A 20,401-nucleotide genomic window follows, 5' to 3' on the forward strand; every position below is an offset into this window, starting at 1 on the left:
CGGTGATGTTTCATTGCTGCTAAAAGTTAAACGCAGTGTTTCAAAACTAGCAAATACACTGGTATTCAAACGCTTAGAGGGTCAAACCTTTCGAAGCTCCTGTAACACAAAGCACTCTAGGGTTACACTGGATTTCTGATTATTCTAGTTAAAAGTCTTTTATATATTAAATTATTAGCCCTTATCTTGTAAACCACAGCAGTAAATATTTGTGCCCTGTTTATAAAGACATAGCTCAGATATCAATGGCTTTGAGAGGTAGCAAATTCTCTAGTGGTTTTAGTATGCTCTCATGAAAATACTTGGTGCCAGAACCTATTACCTCTCCTATTTTCTTGAATAAAATTAAATTAGCACCTGGCTATGATGTCGTAGGAAAAGAAGCTGTCTGGCATGACCTCGATGAATAGTTTTAGCAAGAGCTTAACTTTTTGATGACGATTTTAAATGCTTTGTAAATGCAAGCTGCAGAATTGCACCACCTGTGCGGTGGGATTTTTCGTGAGTTGGACCATCCATAAAAGAAGTTTAACAGCTATGGGCACAGCCAGCCAGCACTGGCGTGCAGCAACGGCTGCACCCTGTGCCCCTCCATGGCGGGGGCTGTCCCTGTCCCTGCTCTCGTTGGGAGCAGAAAGCAGCCTGCCTTCCTCTCCCGCACAGCCATGCCCTGCCAGCCAGGGCGAAGAGCATGCAGGGACCAGCGGAGGGGTCCAGAAAGCATCGCCGTGGGGCTGCACACACACCGGGGGTCACACAGCGCTCCTCTGCCCCAGACCAGCCCCATCATCCAAACCAGCTCACGCTAATTCTGCTTTCAGCAGCACAGGCCAGCTAGGCACGCGTGTGCACGCACACACACTCACACGCACAACTTGCTTTCAGCAACGTGCCTGACATAGCTTTCCTAATGTTGGCACAAGAGGTTTCGGTAGCGGCGTGGTCAGCATCGTTCCCTGTCAGAGGAGGTGGAGGACAAGCTCCTGCCTCAGCTGGGGGTGGCTGGGGGGGACAGACACGCAGGGGCTGACCTCTCACGCTCCTCTCCAGCCCTATTGTCTGCCATTTCCCCCCAGTATTAATGAGCTACTTGGGACGCATATTTTTCGTGACTGCAAAACAATGGCAGAAGCCAGGGTAGGAAGGCTTGTCGTGAAAAAAAATTAAGTTCATATTGATCCCATAACTTGTGAAAAATACTTTATTGTTCTTCTTCAGATGGGTATTTTATACTATTAAGAGGAGGCTGAATTGGAAACTTACTCCTAGATATGGACCGTTTGGTGATAAGCAGTCTGAACTGTAGCATACAACCGGCTGTGGATAGAGCAAAGCAAGCCTGGCCTGGAAAAGCATCAGAGGCTCCATGTGCAGCAGTTTGCCTAAAGGTGTCCGTGTGTGGCTGCGTGGACGTGTGAGATCAGATGGTCCCACCGAGATTAAGACATCAACAAAACCAAGCTTTTTTTCTTTTTTCTTTTTTTTTTTTTTTAACCAATATAATCCATACAATACAATACAAGAGGAATTGACAATACAGTACAATTTTAAAAATTCTTAATACTTGGACAAGAAAATCCTTCTTTCATATTATCTCTTCAACTGTCATTGCTTCTTATCTCCTTCCTTTTCACTCTTTTATTGCCTTTCAAAATAGATTATTTCCCTGGAAGATCGAATTTACAATCTTCTGCTGATTGAAATGTTTAAGTAGTGATTGATGAAATAAAAATGAGGCAGTTTGTGCAGCTGTGAGTGTGCAGGTATCTTTCCACAGGATCTTTTCTATCCCTCGCCATCTCACCTGCGGGATATGCTTCCACTTTTTCACCCCCACAGATCTGTGTTTTTTTCTCCCTCCCCTCCCCACTCCCGCCCCAGCCCCCTCCCCTTGTGTGACTCCTTAAATTCAGGTGAGAAGGTGTGATTCGGAGGTTTAGAATAAAGTGCGCCATCTGCTTTAAAAAAAAACAGTAATAAAAAGAAGGGAATCCGAGTCATAGCTCCTTTCATCTTTTGTGAGGAAGACGGCAGAGTCCGAAAGGATCACCCTGCATGACTGAAATTTCCAAAGTCCCCTACAGTTTGATATTGCTGTACACTGGGTAACAGACTAGCTTTAGGTCAACTAAAGATCATGAGTAAGTTAAACGGAGCATCTACTGTACAGGTGCGCGGGTGTGTGGAAGTCTGAGCGCTGCGTTTATTTGTTTCAAACAGAAAAAAAAATAAAAAGGATCGTACTCGTTTACATGAGGCAAGGTGGCAGCATCAGTACATGTGACAAAGCATCGTGATGACATGGGCGAACCTTCAGAAAGCAAGGGTGATTAGAGGACATCTCTCGGAGGACCGACAACTACGCCACGGCAGTGGAGTTCACTGGGAGCATCGGGGCGGCTGCGTACAGAGAGAGGGGAGGGGGAGAAGAGGGGAGAGAGAGCGAGAGAGAGGAGGAGGAGGAGGAGGAGGAAGAGGAGGAGGAGGTACAAATACTTCGTGGTGACCTTGAGCAGGAGCCTAGAGGGGCAGATTATACATGAGGCTTGTCTTGCCAGAGAGAGTCCTCCCGGTTGGATCCCTTCATAGCCTGGTCTGGGCTTCGGGGATGTATATCTCAATGCTTTCGGCGCTCTCGGTAGCTGAGTTCTGGCGGACCGATGCAGCGCGCTTGGCAGCCATCAGCCGTTTCCGGGCCTCTTGACGCTGCGAGCTTTCCAGAGAGCGTTCTCGTATGAGTGGCACCTGACCTTTCGATGGCTTCTTTGGCACTGGAGGAGGGACCCTTCTCTCCTGATCAAAGCAGAAGGTTAATGGCATTATACAGCTTCTCAGGGAAAGGCGGGAAAAACTAGGATACGTCAGTAGTTAGAACACACATTTTACCTAAGGTTTGTTAGCTCTTATCTGCCTTTCTGTCTTCAGTGAACTGGCTTTTGTGCTCAAGGGTTCATAAACATAGGGCAAGGGCAAAGGGGAGGGGAGGGCCGGCCGCAGTGCTACTTCTCCTCGGGGACGGTGCGTGTGAAACGCCCGGCGCTGCCAGGGCGGAGGCCCCCACCGCTAACCGCTTAGTGCGGCTCCCCGGGGCGGGGGATCCAGGCGTCTCCTCCTGGTGCCAGGGACTAGAAAGGAGAGCATCTCGGCCGCCGCCAGCGCAGCCGCGGGTGGCTGGGGAGCCAACGTCGCTCTCGGCAGAGGAACTCTGGAGAGCCCCGACTCCCGGGCCACCCTCTTCTATACGTGCATAACGCTAGGCGCTCTTGCAACACGGAGGTACCCTGGCTTTGGCGTTCCCAAATGCAGATGGGAACTAGCTGCCTGCAGCTGGTGTATCAGAATAAATATTTAAAAAAAACACCATATACTTATGCATATATGTTATAGTGGCTTAATGACTGCTCAAAAATCCCACACTTTGAGTCTCACTGTGCAAGCTCATAAACGCTAGCCTCCTGCTAAATAGGCACGACAAGCTACAGTCAGCTAGAAATAGAAAAAACTGGTAGGAAAAACTTAAAAACCATTAAGAGAATATGCATTAATCATCACGGTGGCAGCTAGCTCCAGATACGCGATCAACAAGGAGGACTTTTATGTATATCCTGGTGCATGTACACACACACAAAAACCTAAAAAAAAAACCCCAATAAAAACCCTCAGAGAAGGATCTCTCCCAAAAAAGAAAAGTGTATTCAGGTCTGAATTTCAGGCAGCCACAAAGACTTTGTCAAGTTAATTAGATTGTCTTTTAAGTTACATCCCCTTCCAACTGTGAACACGCTCTCTGAGTGAAGGGATTTTATCGCACTACAAAGGTCCCATTCTGCCCTTTCGTTTTCTCTCATGCTGCTCACAACAGCTTCCATGGCTCGAAATATAAAGGTGCTTAGTTACACTTATTCATACTTTGCTTTTTCTCTCCGTCCAAGGATTAATCTATGCTGCTTAAAAAGGGCCCAGTGGCAAAGGCCAAAGGCAACTGCAAATATCAATTCCACAGAAATTTTTTTCTTCTATTTTTTTTTTTTTTTATCCTTTTTAAGAAAGGAGATGATCTGTTTCATCTAAAATCATAGACAAATACTGTTGAAACAGGAACACAGCCAGTGTAATTCTTTAAAATCTTTACCTTCCTACTGTAGGTCCCTTTCTTCAGCACTACTTAACTTCCTTTAACTCGTTATAGTCTTCTTTTTGTTGGAAACTCTTTGAAATGTTTTTCAGAAGCAAAGAAAAGGCACTTTTTTTTTAAGGAAAGCTCTCGTTTCTTACTGCTGCAATTGCAAACACTCGGCCTACCCGCTTTACTGTAAAAGCTAATGAAAGACCATACACCAGCGTTTCTGTGCATGCATGTTTGACAGTTTTAACTTCCTTTTCTGACAGATACTGAAAAAAAAAAAGAAGATAAGAAAATGACTTGCCTTCAGTACCTTGGGCTAGGAAAACACATTCCCATTCATTCCCCTACAAAACACACTAGGTGTGCACAAATGGTGTGAACATGGCACTCCTAAGTCAGGAATGAGTATTTAGTCTTGATCGGAGGAGGAGGGAGAGTGCTACCAGCACTGCCTTTGCAAACTTCCTGCTGCAAGATTAACGGGGTTTGATATTATTATGGTTATTTGTCCGAAAGAAAACATCGCTTTGGTCACCAGCAGCCAGCTGACCGTAAGTTGGGGCAGCCCAGACTCCTGTCTGAGCCACTGTACCTGTAAGTCACGTTCCCACTCCTTCTGGTGACCCTACCTGTTGGCTCTATTCATTGGTATCAGGCCAGCCACAGTGGAACGTCAGCCATCAAATTACATACCTATAGGAGCGCGACATTAGACTGTTGATTCCTCTAGGAATGGGTCTGTCTTTTAAGGATTTTCTGAAACATTCGTGTATTTTGGCTCACCCAAGTGCTGTTTGTCTCGATGCGGATAGTGAGGAGAAAAATAAGGCAATGGTGCCAAATGAGAATGGAAGTGAAATGTGGCTTACGCTTGGAGATGTGGTAGTTTTTCATGGTGACAGAAGAAGACTACATTTAAAAAAAAGACCAAAGCTCCAGATGATTTTTATGCTACCTTGGGTAAACAACACTACCAGCAAAGTGAACCTGGTTATGAAATAACCCATTTAAAAAAACCCCAAATAAACAAAAAACAAACAAATGGACAAAAAAAAAAAAAGATGTAGAAGTTCTTTCATGTAACATTTTGGAAGGCATATTTTTGATATCGCTCTGTTTGTAATCTGGTTACCAAAGTCAGCGATGGTTACAGTGCTTCCCTAGTTTTTTCAGTAACACAACCTAGAACTCTTGCTATATGCAATAATATGAACCGCAAATGTGATTTATTTAATTTTAAGAATCAATATATAAGGCAGTTCCTTCCAACGATTGATCGTCTAATACGATTAAATGTAAAGCTTAACAAAGTACCACATTCCCATTATCCGATTCACAAAGACAGATTTGGTTTAAAAATATGCCTGAAACATATTACAGATAATATCCCAGATGATTATTATGTAAACATTGTTATTACAATGAAATTAATTTGATATGAGCTTCATTTCACATTTTTAACGTCAACACTGTAACACAGAGGCCTATTTAATCTGTCCAGTATTTGTGCAGGGTTTTAAATGAAGCATACAAAATCTACAATGTTCTACCTTCTTGTCATGAGGATCCATCTGTTTCCAATTATTGGCCTTTAACTGATGAAGTTCATCAAATTTCATACTAATATTTTCTATGGACAACTGCAGCATATCCCAAAACCCTGCTAAATCCTGGGAGGTCGGCCGTGGATGTGCATTAGGATTCTGTGCAACAGAAGAAAAAAACACGTTGGCTTTAGTACCTCTTAATGTAAAGCATTTGTGCAAGTGGTTACAAATCTCGCTAGCAAAGCAGTTTCAGCAGATCCAAGCGATCGGTGAGACACACAGAGAGAAACAAAAAGTGGAGCGCTACTTACTGGTGGGGGTTTTTGCGAGGAGCCTTGGCTCGGTGTCGAGCCGCTGCGCCCCCGCTGCGCCCCCGCTCAGCGAAGGCAGCGGCTACCTGCTGTGGACCGTGGGGAAGGGGCACGTGGCAGGTCCCCTGTGACAGGATCTGCCTAAGGATGTTCCTGGGCACAACCGGTGGGGTCAAGGGTGATATCCTATCGACACTGAAATTAATTGCCAGCCTCCTCTTCACTTCCATGAGGAAGGATTCCCTGCCATGTTTACGCTTGTAGAAAGACTGATACCTGTGCAAATGTACATTTGCTGCATGTGCAAATAGTGATAGACTGATGCATGAACACTTCTTCCACACTCTGAGAATCTAAGTGCTACAAAAATACACCACTTCAAGTAAAATTGCCTTTTATTTCTTCATATTTTTTTGATAAGAATAACCTCTGCAGGGTGAAAAGCTCAGAAGAGAACATGCAGCAGCACAGTAATCCCATTTTTACAGGCACATTTTTGGGAAGAGTGAGACTGGGACACAGGTGGGGAGTGTTGCTTTGCGTGTGATAACTCGGTCCAGTTCATCAGCCCCAGAGCATTGCACAGAAGAGCACACCTGGACCGTCAGCATCTCTAGCACGGCATGGGCCAGAGGCTGGTGACCCGACAGGTCCTGTGCCGTCTTGCGTCCCTTCAGTGCAACTCAGCTCTGAACATTTTCTGTGTGCGGTGGACATATATGAAATGGTCCCTGCTGCTCTAGCAAAGTTTGCATGAGGGAAAGCTTTCTACAGGATGTGTATGTGTAAGCTGGTTCCCAATTGAAACTCTTCAAATAAAATGAGATGTTGCATACACTCACTTCAAGATGTTTTTCGTAAATGCTGAGCAGTACCTGTGCCAATCTGAGCCAGCAAGGTTTCATGGCTGCTGTGGCCTCGTAAGATTACATTGATATATTGTTATTAATAAAGAATAAATAACTTATTATTAGACTGCATGTTGTTTTACATAGCTCAGGTTTTACTGTGTTTAAATTTTCTCCCTCATCAGAAGCAATAAACCCAAAGGAGTCAGTTGCTTGCCTTAAGAAATTTCTATTTGTGCTTTTCACAGCAACACTGACAAATGATTTTGAGAAGATGATTGTACCACCAAAGTAGCAATTACTGAAAACAATAAAGTATATATTTTTAGATTCATAAGGAGACCAGAGATTATACTTGGATTCGTAGTTTTTCAGTGTTTGACACTAGCAGGTTGCCCAATTTTAGGCTTTTATTTACAAAGATGTGCAACCAGAATGCTTTTTCAGTTTTTATATTAAGAATTGGAAGTCTTAGACAGAGCCAATTTCTGTTGCATTTGTCCGCTGAGGCAGATTTTAGTTTGGGGCTTGATTTCCAGAGGTGCATTAACTGACGCAGAAGATGGTCACCCCACTCTGGTGAGTATCCCAGGGTTTGTCTTCCCTTCCCTATTCTATGCTGATAGAGCATAATGCTCTATGCTTTTGGGGCTTCTAGGAATTTATGCCAAAATTGAGAATTAAATGTATTGTATCTGCTCTGCAAGGATGGATTGTTAATTAAAAAGTTTGAACATTTTTATAAGTGCTGGAATTTTTGAGAATACTGCTTTAGATACACGGTGTGAAATGTATTTTTATTTATCAACAGGAATATAATTCTGATTCTACTACTACTAACAGCGTAAAAGTAGCAAATAATAATGGTGGTAGCATATACCAATTACATACAGTAATAATAGTGATAACATACTGTCTCTTTGCCTCTTTACCCTTTTAGCACTCTGGAAAATGACTTTTGCTATTGGGGTTGTGGAACATGAGGCACCAACTTTCAGTGTCTGATTTTCTGGTATTTCTGTCTTGCTGAATACAGGTGGCATTGGGATTACGTGGGAAAGCCCCACTCGTGAGACTTCTGGTCCACCCTGAAAGACCCCGAGGAGGCACCCACGCATCTCTGTGCCCATGTGAACTGAACTCAGAGGCCAAGGGACAGATCCTTGCTCCTCTGAACTCAGTAGCAGAGCCTCAGTGATATTTCACCCAAAGCTTTTTGCCTGTCTTTATTTTAAGGATCTCAAGCTATTGTGAAACTCGTGCTGACTGCCAAGTTTGACAGTTACTCCCAAATTCATATCAAGGCCTTTACTGGAAAAATTACTGTGTTAATCAGAAAATCTGTCTAGCTTAGGTACGATTATTCACAGGGTTAGTAAAAGGCACACAGCAGTGTCTAGCAGAAAAGTTACATACCAGGTTTTCTTCGCAAAGTTCTCTGAACTGGTAAAATTTCTGGGCCATGAGAAGCTGGGCACTGCCCACTGCAGTTCGAATTTTCCCTAGAACTGAAAGAAAAAGAAATGTAAGTCACGATGCTTTCTTTGCTGTGGGCAACTAAAAGCCTATAAAAAGGGAGGAGAAAGCTGTGCAGTAGTCAGCTCTGACTTGCATAAAGCATGTTATCTTTCAGTCACGGATTAGAGAGAAACTGGTAAGTCTGAGGCCAGATCTGCACCAGGTAAAGGCGTACTGCAAGGACTCCCAGGGCAGCTTGCATTGGCAAAAATACTCATCTGTTGCTGCCGCGTACTCTCATTCCCCCAATAAGACCAGTTCCAACCACCAAAGAACACTTCTATGGCACTATAAATATGCCTAATCAAAAGCTTTTGCAACCTGTATAGAAAGCTCTCGTCATCACTGTGACCCAGGCTCAGGTTTTGCATGCAAACGCAGCTCCCTGCACAAGGATATGCGGCTTTCAAACCCTGTGATGCCATCTACACTGTTTGGAAAACACTGTGTCTACCAGCATTTCTGCCATCTCACTTAGCAACTCAGCGCCTTGTTTTCAGATTTAGCTGAGTGTTGCTCGATCTGAGCCCCAGAAAGGGAACAGTGATTTTAACGCACATCGACGAATCTCATTTGGACCTTCTGAGTGTTTTCCATGAGCACAATCTGAAGTGGCTTCTGCCTTTGAATCAGGATGCCCAGGCATACTTCAGGGAGCAATCACACCCTGGCCTCTCCTCCATGCTGGAGACCCGGAGGGAGGCATCAAAGGGTCCTAGCCCAGCTCCTGCGCTGCCTGGGGACTCCTTTGTAGAGACAGCTGGGTACTTATGGTCTCTTTGGACTGACTGAGTACTGTGAAGGACTGCAGTGAACCAGAAGACAGCCCATAGTAAATGCTTCTGAATAAAACCGGAGCTCACACTGTTTTGGTTGCATTCAACCTCACTGAAATGGAGGGGTTTCACTGCTGCAAGGGGTAGTTGAGAATACGCTACCTGAAACCGAGGCACATGCTGGTGCGTTCAGAGACCTGCATTTCCCTGGGGCTTTGCTGAGTTCTGGTCAGGGGCGGGTGTGTGCACACGCGTGCACGCGTGCACATGTGTATGTGAAAAAAGAAGCAAGCATGCAGAAATGCAGCACGAAGACAGACACCGCCTCAACTGGCAGTAGGACAGTGAATCCAGAAAAGAGAGTGTGATTTTGGGGACTGTTGATCGAAAGAAAATTCATGCTGTGAGCAAGAAAGCAGCTACTGGTTTGTTTGAGACTTTCAGTGCTCAAGAAAAAAACCACCAGCAACTATGCTTTATGCACTGTCTTTAAATAAACAGGCTGGCATCATGGATGTCTCTGGCTCCACCATTAATTTTCCCTCTCAGCTGAAGCAACTTATTATCCCCCAATTCTTTGGTCAAATATTTATTTTAAAATTAATTTCATTTAATAAAAAATTATTTACCACTTCATTAATGAAAGACATGAATGGCAGCCACTGTGTCACAATTTTCACTATCATTTCTACTCATAGATATTTGCATTGTGCCAGCCCTCATATAAACACAGCAGCTTCTCCATGACAAATTTACAGTCTGGATACGTGAGGCAGGCGAGGGAGGAACAGGAAAAACAAAGAGATGAAGTGGCCTGCTCAAGTTGAGTGAATTGTTGGCAGAGCCTAGAAGAGATACTAGTCCTAAGCTGCCATCCCCTGTACCATCCCCCGGGGACAGTCACTTTTTGTATAAAACCTAACACAATGTTAGCAGAGCTCCGCTGGGAAAATACTGCTAAGTATTAGTATTACTATAAGTATTAGTAATTACTATAACTATTGGTAATACTATAAGTATTACTGCTTACCACAATGAAAAATAGATAAATAAATAGATACAACTTTGCTATAACCCCTTCTGACAACATTTTTAGGGTCTCACGGTCCTCTGACTGGCCGCAGTGCACGCCAGCAGCTTGCGGCCAGAACTCTACCACGCAGTATTTGGTAAGAGAAAGGCCTCTCCCCGGGATTCACTTGCATAGCCACACGCTAAGCAAACTGGTGCAAACACTCATGATGACCTGAAACCAGGCACACAGTAGTACAAAAACCTGTGTTCTGCTCCTTCAAGGCAAGTGCCTTTTTCTTCAGCAGCCTTAAAGCTTGCTCCTTAAGGCTGCTGAAGGAAAAGTGGGATGCGGAGTTCATTTATACTTTAGACGTACAAAGGGAAAAAAAGAGGGGGGGGGAGAGAGTCTTTTCACATTTTTTTCAGAAACTATAGGAGAGAGCTCTGTGAACACACACAGAGCCCAGACTTTCATTTTGTTCCCAGAACTCAGCTCAGCACTGCCAGAAAATAGCCGTGAGCTGGAAGATTCGCTAAGCAGAATATTTTCAGCATATTGCGCAGGGAGTTTTGCACACAACTCTCATTATTGTTAGCAAGGCTTGCGTGTCTAATTCTATGCGCACAGTGCTGAAAATGGACCCCTTGGTGTGTCTAGTCATTTATGCAACCCAATATGCAAACCACTCAACTGAAAGGACTCTTCAATAGTAGGAGGAGCTACTCCGGGAGCTTTCATGTGGTTCCCATTGTTATGAAAACTCTTCCCACTGAGTATATTTGGGAACAGCTGCCTCATCTGGAGCTCGGCCACTCTGACACTTCCCAAGACTTGAGATGGGGAGAAAAAAAACCAGTCTCTCGACTTCTCGGGACAAAAAAGGCGGGCTCTTCCTGGAAACCTGCACCACCCGAGTTGGAAATCACATCCCAAGCATGAAGAAATGTAAATACACCTTGTTGGTGATGGATGGGAATGTGCCCCTTTCTTTGAGGGAAGAAGAGCTTAATATTCAGAGATCTCAGCAGAGGGAAAAGGAAGTCCTTGTCCTTGGCTGCCTAGCGACTGGCTATTTGCCTAAAAACCATCATCCCAGCTGACTGTGGGATGCATGCTGATGCTGTTCTCTATTGTTGCCACTTCTGCTGTAGCCGCGGCTGTATCTAGTCAAGTGTCACTGATTCCTCGCCCCTCAAAAGCAAGCGGTCTGTTAATGTGCAACCAGTCAACAACCAACTCCGTCACGGAAGTTGGGGGGGCGGGGGGGGGGGAAAGACAAAGCATGCGAAAGACTGAAAGGAATCTCTCCAGAAGGCACCAAGCCTTATCAATAGTTTTGTTTCCAAACGCACGTTGCTTTTAGTGTTTCAAGGCAGAGTGCTCGTTTCGCTTACTCAGGCAAAACCTCCGGTGCCAAAGAGAAAGGCCAAGGTGTAGTAAAAAACCAAAAAGTAAAAATAGACTGATGGTTTCTGAGGAGAAAATCCTGCGAGGTTTGAAGCCAAATACCAAGAAAATAAGTGGAATTGCAAAGATAATGCTCAAAATACATAAGAAAAGAATTAGAGAAATCTTCAACAACAAGGGAGATGGGGTACAGGAGAAAAACATACAAACATTCAAATCGATGTGTTCAGCTAATAGGATACAAACAAAATGTATAAAGCCAAGCAGCAACAAAAAATACCAGCCCATCAAGATGCAATCATAATGGACTTAAACACCTATATAATGTTATTCCTGTCTGCTTTCTATTCCATACAGAGTTATACAGCACACTCAGCACTGTTGGATCCGAATGCCTTCCAGTAATGCATTAAGCAACATTATTAACATCCATCACATGCTTTGCTGTCACCCCTTCCCCAGGGGGAGAAGTGTGACTACTCCAGTGTTTTGTTTTTATAGTTTGAATTTTTCCCTCCCCCTGCCTTGCTTTGACCTCTCTTCCTTGCAAATCCAGTTCTCTCCTGTGATGACTTTTAAGAAATTGATGGTTACGTCTATTCTGGAAGAACTGCTTCAGTATAGCCATTTGATATAATTCAGCTATTGTGGACTGTCTCCTCACTATTATTGTTTTTGATTAGAGGTTGCAGAATGTTATTCTAGGATAGACACATGCCAGTGAATTTCCTTGTGTCTCTAACCCTGCAACCTGTTCTCCTTTTAAAATATTCTTAAATATAAACTTAAGACTATGTGCTGTTCAAGCAATTAGCTCTTGCTTCTCTTGGTTCTAAGAACTGCACAGGACCTACTTTGGGATTCTGGAGCTCTATGTATCTCCTCCCTCTCCCCTCATTTTCATGGGAAAAGAAATGAAACAACAAAAAAAGGAATTTCAAAAACAAGCAAAAAATTGGTGATACGGTCATCTGCTCTAGCTTGGAAGGAGACTGTGTGTAATGAGGATAACAAAATATAAGAAAACAACAACAAAAAACACCTGAAGTGATGTGAAAAGTCATCACATAGAAGCCCCGGGAGTTTTGAGGAGCACAGCATTATTTGACCTTAAAACACCAATGGATCTCTTTGCATTTCAACTTTGACAGGCCCCGGGGTCTAACAAGTGACAAAGGAGGCACTTTAGAACTGTGACTATCAAATGTCCTTACTGTGAAAACACCTGGTTGGTAGGCAGGGCACAAGCTAGGGAGCAGAAAACCAGCAGCTCGGTCATTGCCCCAGGAGCAAGTGGCAGGAACAATAGCCAAAATTACAGGGACACAGCCTGACATTTGCGTTGCAGATGTTGGCTGGGCACTGTGCATATGAAGAAATCCTGCCATAGAGCTGTCACAATCCATTTCCAAGCCAGGATGGACCAGCATTTTAGCCTATTCATGTTGACAGACCTACATTTAAATAACGCCAAGCATGACAAAAGCCAGGAAATTCAAAGTTAAAGCTACTGCTCAGGTCTTAAGCTCAGCTATTAAGGAGAAAACAGCCAACTGGAGCAACCTATGGAAGGGGCAGTCCTTGCTTTGAGTCATATTTACTTATAGGAGTGATCTTATTGAAATTAATAGGGCTATCTGTGTGAGTAAATGCTGTTCACTGGGAATAAAGCAGTTTCTATGTGTACTCTGACCTACTTGGCTTTTATTAGCACACTTCATGTTTTTTCCCTAACTACATTGTTTTCTTGCTTACGGATTTCTCTTTTTTCCTTGCTAGCCTTTGGACACTGGCAGGGCTTCCTGCCCGGAGCTGGCTTTCCTTGGAGAAAACCTCGCAGACGGACAAGTCCCTTCTGGGGAGAAAAGAAAACCGGAGGAAGAAAAGGACGAGTCGGGCAGATGGCCAGAGGCACGTAGCCAGGGGGATTCCAGCAGGACTTGGCCACACGTCAGGCTGGTGACCGTCCCTCTGCGAGGCTGCATCGGCCCGCTGCGGGATGAGGCCGCCTTGCACCTCCATGCAGCCTGGACCAGGACGGCTTGGGGAAGCCCTTCAGAGGACTGGCAAATGGTTTTCCTTGCTCATGGCTGAGAATGAACTCATGGGTCTCCTTTTCTTTTGCCCTGCACAACTATTATTACAAAAAATATACCTTTTCCTTAACTTTCTTCTCTTGTGTCTAGCCTTCACTCTTTAAGTTTTCCTTTGAAACAATCAAAACAAACCAAAACAGCAGAAAGTGTGCAAGCATTGCATAATTTGCCAGAACCGGCTGAATTTGCAGAGACTGTGGTCCTAAGAGGCGAGATTACTGCAGATTTGAGGTCAACCTTTGTTCGCAGACTAGTCCAGAGGAGTACAATATACATGCAAGACTGTTATAATGACATGTCTTGTCAGAGCCTTGGTTTTCTATTTTAGTTTTTACTTGATTGGCCTGACTTGTCTTGCCACTAAACCCACAATACACCTGACTTGTGGTGAATCAGGCCCGCTGTTTGCTTCTGATGGTTATCTTCGCATCAAAGCCACATTACAACCCTGTGTAAAAGAGAAACATTTCTGAAGGGGGGCAAAATGAAGCCCCCTGGTTCTTCCAGAAAGGTTAATGCCCCCTGTGAAATAAAAACAACAGCAAAAAATTCAGCAAAAGCCAGGCCGAGGTGGTAGGTGTGTGTTCCTGTGCCCACCGCAGCTGTGAAAAAAAGAGGCCAGAGGCTGCTTGCTAACAGCGCTGCGCGGGGAGCCAGGCCTGTTGCTGCTAATTCTGTGTGTCAATGGTTACGCCACAGGCTTGAGCCAAAAGTCACGAACATCAGTGTCGAGGCTCTGACTATATGAAATTTTGCAGGGGAGAGGCAGGAGGAGAGAGAAGCAGGTTGAGGAGAAAACCAAAAAAAAAAAAAAAAGGTAAACAATTGATTTCAATTGAGGCCTGATCCAAAGTGTCAATCAGTTCTCACCAGGTGTTTAGCCTCCTCTCTCTAACATCTTTTTTTTTTTATGAGAGCCCTAGAGTTTGTAGCCGACATCCCTGTAACAGCAAAATACACAGAAACCATATCAAGTATCCTAGCTTCAAGTGTGAGTGGTATTCATCTGCCTGTTACACACGCTGCGGCTTTATCAGAAAATGATTTCAGATAAAACCAGAATATACTATACAATAAATAATTCATGGCGGAAGGGGAGCCACATTTCTCTCGATATTGGCATTTCATCGTGCAGCCACTGAACCACAGCTTGTTTTTATACACAGCAGCAGACTCCATTTCCCAGCTAGAAACATTCAATCCCATCTGGTAGATTCATTCCCAGCTAGATAATACCCAACGTATCTATGTAACATACAAGCTACTGTCAAACAGCAGCGAGCCGTCTCCCCGAGACAGCTGTTTCGCACAAGGGCCGCATTGTCTGGAGGAAGCGTGGATCGTTTTACGCGGAGCGCCGGGGGGACGAGCCCTCTGTCAGCTGCCATGGCATCGAGAAAACCTCGCTCATCACACGTTCTCGTTATTTTGTTATCTGGCCAAACACACGCTGGGGATGTCAGGTTGAAAACAAAGGATGCGTTCCCTTCTCTGGTTATATTTCATTAGGAAAACCAAAGCAAACACACCTCTTCTGCTCCTTTCCTCCCTCTCTTCAAAGTTAGAGAGACGTATGAAAAAGACACATTTTGGGGCAGGGTTTGCAACAGCCAGGGTTTTGTTTCTGGCACTACTGAGCAGGCAGTGTGGCCCTGACCATATGCTTTTCCTTGGCACCAGGTAGAGAAAGGCATGCTGAGCTGCAGCAGAAAGCTCTGCGCAGCCTCCGTGGGAGGCAGCTGCCATGTGCCGGAGCGGCTGATGGCATCACACTGAAATCAGTACCTCACCGGTGACCACAAAAACCAGGTGACCCCTTTCCTCCTCCCATTTCCAGTGATCTTGAGAAGTGCCGGTCAGAAAAATAAAGAGGAGCAATAATCCGCAGGAGATGTGCCATGTGTGCTGTAAGGAGGCATTGGGAATAGCCAGCCTAACCACTCCTCTGTCCTCCCCATAACTGACTTCTCCCACTGATTGCTCAAAGAAAAACCCTTTAAAACTATCATATATCAAAGACACCAAGACACTGAGAGAAAATTCTGTACATAGATATACACATTCTGCATGTAACAGCCTTGTAAAATTCACTTCATGTTCTTTTCCCAAGGTGAGTAACTACTTTGGTGCATAAATAAAATACTTGTAGGTTTTTCCATTATTATCTGTTCATAGAATAATAGAATGGTTTGAGTCAGAAGGCACCTTTAAAAATCATGTAGTCCACTCCCCCTGCCATGGCCAGGGACGTCTTTGAGTAGAACAAGTTTCTCAAAGCCCCATTCAACCTGACTTTGAGCACTTTTAATGATGGGGCATCCACAACGTCTCTGGGCAACCTGTTCCAGTGCCTCCCCACCCTCATCATAGAAAATGTCTTCCTTATGTCCAATCTAAGTTGTTGTGGCAAAGAGCAAGTAAGTGGGTTTTGTGGCTCAGACTTAAAAATGTTGTGTATTTCCTATTTGTTATGTTCTCATACTTATTTTTCAATCTAAAATCTCTTAGCTCATGGGGTATATTTCTTGCATACTAACAACAGAAAACCTTTGTATTCTGATACATGTTCAAAGAGATTTTTGAATGTATCGATGATGTAAATTAAAAATGAGGATCAAATACTCTAAAACTTGGGGAATCTGGATCTGCTTTGAAGGCTAATCCTTCTGTATTTTTCCATTGGAAGAAATCGTTAGCCTATTATGTAACAGAAAATTTGTAGAAATAGAAAACCTTAACATACCTTAATGTTAAGGTTATCATCTCATACTTTCCATTAGAAGTCAATTTCCAGTTGCTTACAATAGTGTTTAACTACCTAGATCAAACCTCTCTATGGTGATTTCTTTTATTGGGTTGAATGGGAAGTTCCAGTAGAAACAGCTTATGCATTTCTAAGTATTAAAAAAATATTTTTTACCAGTGTTAATTCCTTTCCTTCCATAAATCAAAACCTTCACATCTCAAGAATTCTAGAGCCTTCCTTCTTGAGAGGATGGGTTAAAAATTTGGAAGAAGCAATCCTGGACCAGAAGTAGTATTTCTTGGTTTGGTAGGAGCTAATTTGGGGGTTGGAAAAGTCTTATTTGCAATATCCAGGAAAATATGCTTAGGTGCGCCTAAATTATACAATATTGTACTCTCTATATGCAGCTGCTCCTTAGTGTTTTCTAGAAGCTCCCTGCTAGAATTTGAAAAAGCTTCATTCACAAGGAGCATGCCCCTAAGCTCACAGGTTTACCTATGTCCAAAAGTTGACAGTTATCAATAGTACTGCTCCTTGTAAAGGAAGTAAATGGAAAAAACTTCCATATTTACTGGGAGAAAAAATTCTGGACAGGGAGCCACATGGTCAGCTCTTTGTCCCTAATTAGAGTGAATGAGTAAGTCATGAGATACCCAACCCTTCTTATTAATGAAGGCTTACTAGACATTCCCATTACCTTACAGGTGGGGTAATACTTCTGGCAGTGGTGACAACTGAGATGTAGTTTGCATGTGTGTGTTTTTATCACAGAATATGGAGAGCTTGTTTTCCCAGGAAGATCAAAGAGGAATGAGAACTGCAAGGGAGATGAGGGGAGACTGGAGAGGGGAAGAGAGGGAGAACTACTTGGAAGCACACCTGAAATCTCTTTCAATTGGGAGAAGCATCTGAAGACTCTGATGCCAATCACCATCTAAAAAGGCAGCTAAAATATGAACTTAATGAAAAGGAACTAGAATCTGTTCAATTATATTCTAAAGTTATGAAAAGTGATTCAAATGGAAGAGTTAGGAACCATTAATACTACAGGATCTCTAACCACAATCTCCCAATTATCCATTGAACTATGCAATCCCAAAAGCTAATACCTCTGGAGTTTCAGAAGTGCCGAGCATTTGCATTCCCTGTCAACTTTAATAAGGATTATTATATAGATACATACAGTCCTTTTGAGAATCACGACCATAGCTTCATTAGCTAAATAAGAAAGGGCACGATACAGAATCCACTGGAGTAAATTTGACCTACATTAAATACTTTTCTGTAGTTGCAATATTATTGTACGCAGTTACTTACTGTCCTCAGGTAAGTTGTTTTCCCGTTCTTCTCTCTCCATCTGTTGGCACCAGCCCTCCATACGATCTCTCTCTGCCTGAAGTAGCTTCAGAAACCAGTGGCCATCTCGTGGGCACACTGACCTTTGAACAGCTTCCAGAGGATCTTCCGTGATAGAGTCAATCCAGGGGTCAGGAGGAGGTAAAATTGACGGATCAAAATCTGTATCAAAGTCATCATCTACTGCACATGCATGGTAATGGTTTCCTGACCCTTGTATGCTAACGGTAGAGGTGCTTGCATCTCGGGAAAATTGTCTTGATATTTGTCCAGAACACGTATTGTCCTCTTGAGGGTCTATTATTTCAAAGTTCTCATGGAAATCCAGGTCTGCTTGCACGGCTGTTGTTACACTATTAGATCGTGTAAACCTGCGAAAGCTTTGGAGAGCACAAACACAAAATATTTAGAAAGCTTTTCTAGGAAACTTTGTAAGAAAGGACTTATTCTGCCACTCCTCCTAAGACTGGCAGTCACGGCTTTCGGGCTACACTCAGGTGTTTTTTCTGGAAATCATCAGCATAAACTTCTTTTCTCATTGCAAGCCAACAAACAAACATCTCTCTTTTTTCCATGAAAGCTCACTGTTTATATAGGCAAATACCCCTAATTGTTGTGTGGTTTAACAAAGCCAGAGGCTAGCCCAAGAGACAGCTAATGGTGTCAGTAGCTCAGGATTTTAGGTTACCAATTAATGAAAAGTTAAAGGAGTCCAATTTTAAGAAGTGACTTCTCTTTCAACTTTCAACACTGGTTTGAAGTTGCACACTCAAACTTACAAGCCACATTTAAAAATCATACACGAGACTGATAAGATAGTAATACCAATGACTCCACTATCTATACCATGTTATACATTCAATTTATAAAGAAGATAAATATTTTTAACCCAGATAAGTATTTTGTATTGCTTCTTCAGAGTTACTGTTCATAATTATGTACCTGCTAGTTTACTACTTCTGCAAATACCACTGCCATCTCTCACAATTTTAGTGCCCATTCCCACTGTTAAGACAGCTTGTTTTTCACATCCAACCCTCAGTTTCAAAATGGTCTTCTCTTTTTCACCAAAGCCAGCATTCTCAGTCACTGTCTATAGAATAGAATAGCATAATTTCAGTTGCAAGGGACCTAAATGATCATCTACTCCAACTGCCTGACCACTTCAGGGCTGACCAAAAGTTAAAGCATGTTATTAAGGGCATTGTCCAAATGCCTCTTAAGCACTGACAGGCTTGGGGCGCTGACCGCCTCTCTAGGAAGCCTGTCCCAGTGTTTGACCACCCTCTCAGTAAAGAAACGCTTCCTAATGTCCAATCTAAACCTCCTCTGGCGCAGCTTTGAACCATTCCCCTGCCTCCTATCACAGGATGCCAGGAAGAAGAGACCAGCACCTCCCTCCCCACTTCTTCTCCTCATCGTGATGGCTGCTACCCTGTAGGTAGCTTCCTTTCACCTTGCATAGTTTCTCTATGTTGGAGCCTCTGAAGGCAGAGAGCAAACCCTGAGGGTAAAGGTAAAAGCAGGGGAGAGAGGAGGTTTGGGGCTTTGGGTTTGGGTGTTTTTTCTTTAAGTAAACAGCACCCCAAATTCTGCAGTCCAAGGCATCTGAGGTGAAGAGATTGATAGAGAAGGAGCAGAGGAAAAGTGTAAGGAGTAAGAGACACCTAATGCAGTTGCAGGGGGTGGTAGTGAGAGCAGATCTGACAAACAAATTGTGGAGGGAATGGGTGGAAAATCTGAAGGCAAATAATTACAGAGAGTTGGGGTAACTCAAGAAACTGATGCACCGAGGAACACAGGAAAAATACAAGAGAGGCAGACATCTGTCTCACCCCATGATGAAAGGAGATCAAGAAGGTAGAATCACAAAGTAATTAACGTAGATGTTACTTAAATTAGTAATTTTTAGGCTTCAGAATGAACATAGTTTTGAACTGAATAGGGACAGATTCCCACTCCTTCTTCTTACTCATCCAGGATGCCTGCACACTAATGCTGCTGGTACCTTCCTTTTAATTTGTCTACAATCTCACATTTACTCGTGAAACCAGTGTTAGGACCTGTTTGCCTGTGATATTTTGGCTGTTTTGCCTGTACCAGTTTTATTTTTAGTTTGAGCTCAAGCAGCAATGAAAATGCTGAGGAGACAGTGAAGCTGGATGCTGGGCACCATTTCAATCTCTTTCATTTATATTCCACCTTCCACTGAAGGGCCCATTAGACAAGTGCAACTGACAGCAAAACTTCGTCAAGTGTATTTAGTCTGCAGTTGGGGAGGGAGCAGATGGAAAGATGCTGAGGGAGAATTTGCTGTCCTGTATACCTGATGTATCCAGGTACCTCAGGAGGAGCGCAGCAGACTTCAGGGAGGATTGTATCAGGTCCTGCTGATAGAGGAAATTAGTGGCTGTTGATCTGAGGCTTTGAGAGGAGTAGAGCAAAGCAACGCAGGAGTTGAGAAGGGTTCTTCAATTAATAAAAGACACCAATTCCTCTGCAGAAGAAAGCTACAAGTAGCTTCTCAGACACACCAATCCCCGGAAAACTTTAATAATAGATTGTGTGTCGTTTTTTTATAATGGCCTAGAATACAAACATTTTAATGTAGTGCCTGCCACTTGCAGTTCTTTTGAAACAGGTGTTGTTAAATGA

At 43.5% G+C, this 20,401-nt stretch overlaps 1 protein-coding gene across 1 annotated transcript in view; it reads right to left on the bottom strand.

Moving 5' to 3' along the window:
- Positions 1-2,583: 2,583 nt before the first annotated feature.
- The window catches only part of DLGAP1 (DLG associated protein 1), a gene marked incomplete at both ends in the record, with an annotated part of 143,158 nt that continues 125,340 nt past the window's right edge, over positions 2,584-20,401 (bottom strand). Inside the window, 4 exons of the mRNA XM_082330000.1 lie at positions 2,584-2,793; positions 5,677-5,829; positions 8,249-8,340; positions 17,708-18,126. Of these exons, the coding sequence (XP_082186126.1) occupies positions 2,584-2,793; positions 5,677-5,829; positions 8,249-8,340; positions 17,708-18,126 (874 nt within the window). The remainder of the gene's footprint in view (positions 2,794-5,676; positions 5,830-8,248; positions 8,341-17,707; positions 18,127-20,401) is intronic.

The sequence above is a fragment of the Platalea leucorodia genome (assembly GCF_965183815.1).
Source record: "Platalea leucorodia genome assembly, chromosome: 1".
NCBI lineage: Eukaryota > Metazoa > Chordata > Aves > Pelecaniformes > Threskiornithidae > Platalea > Platalea leucorodia.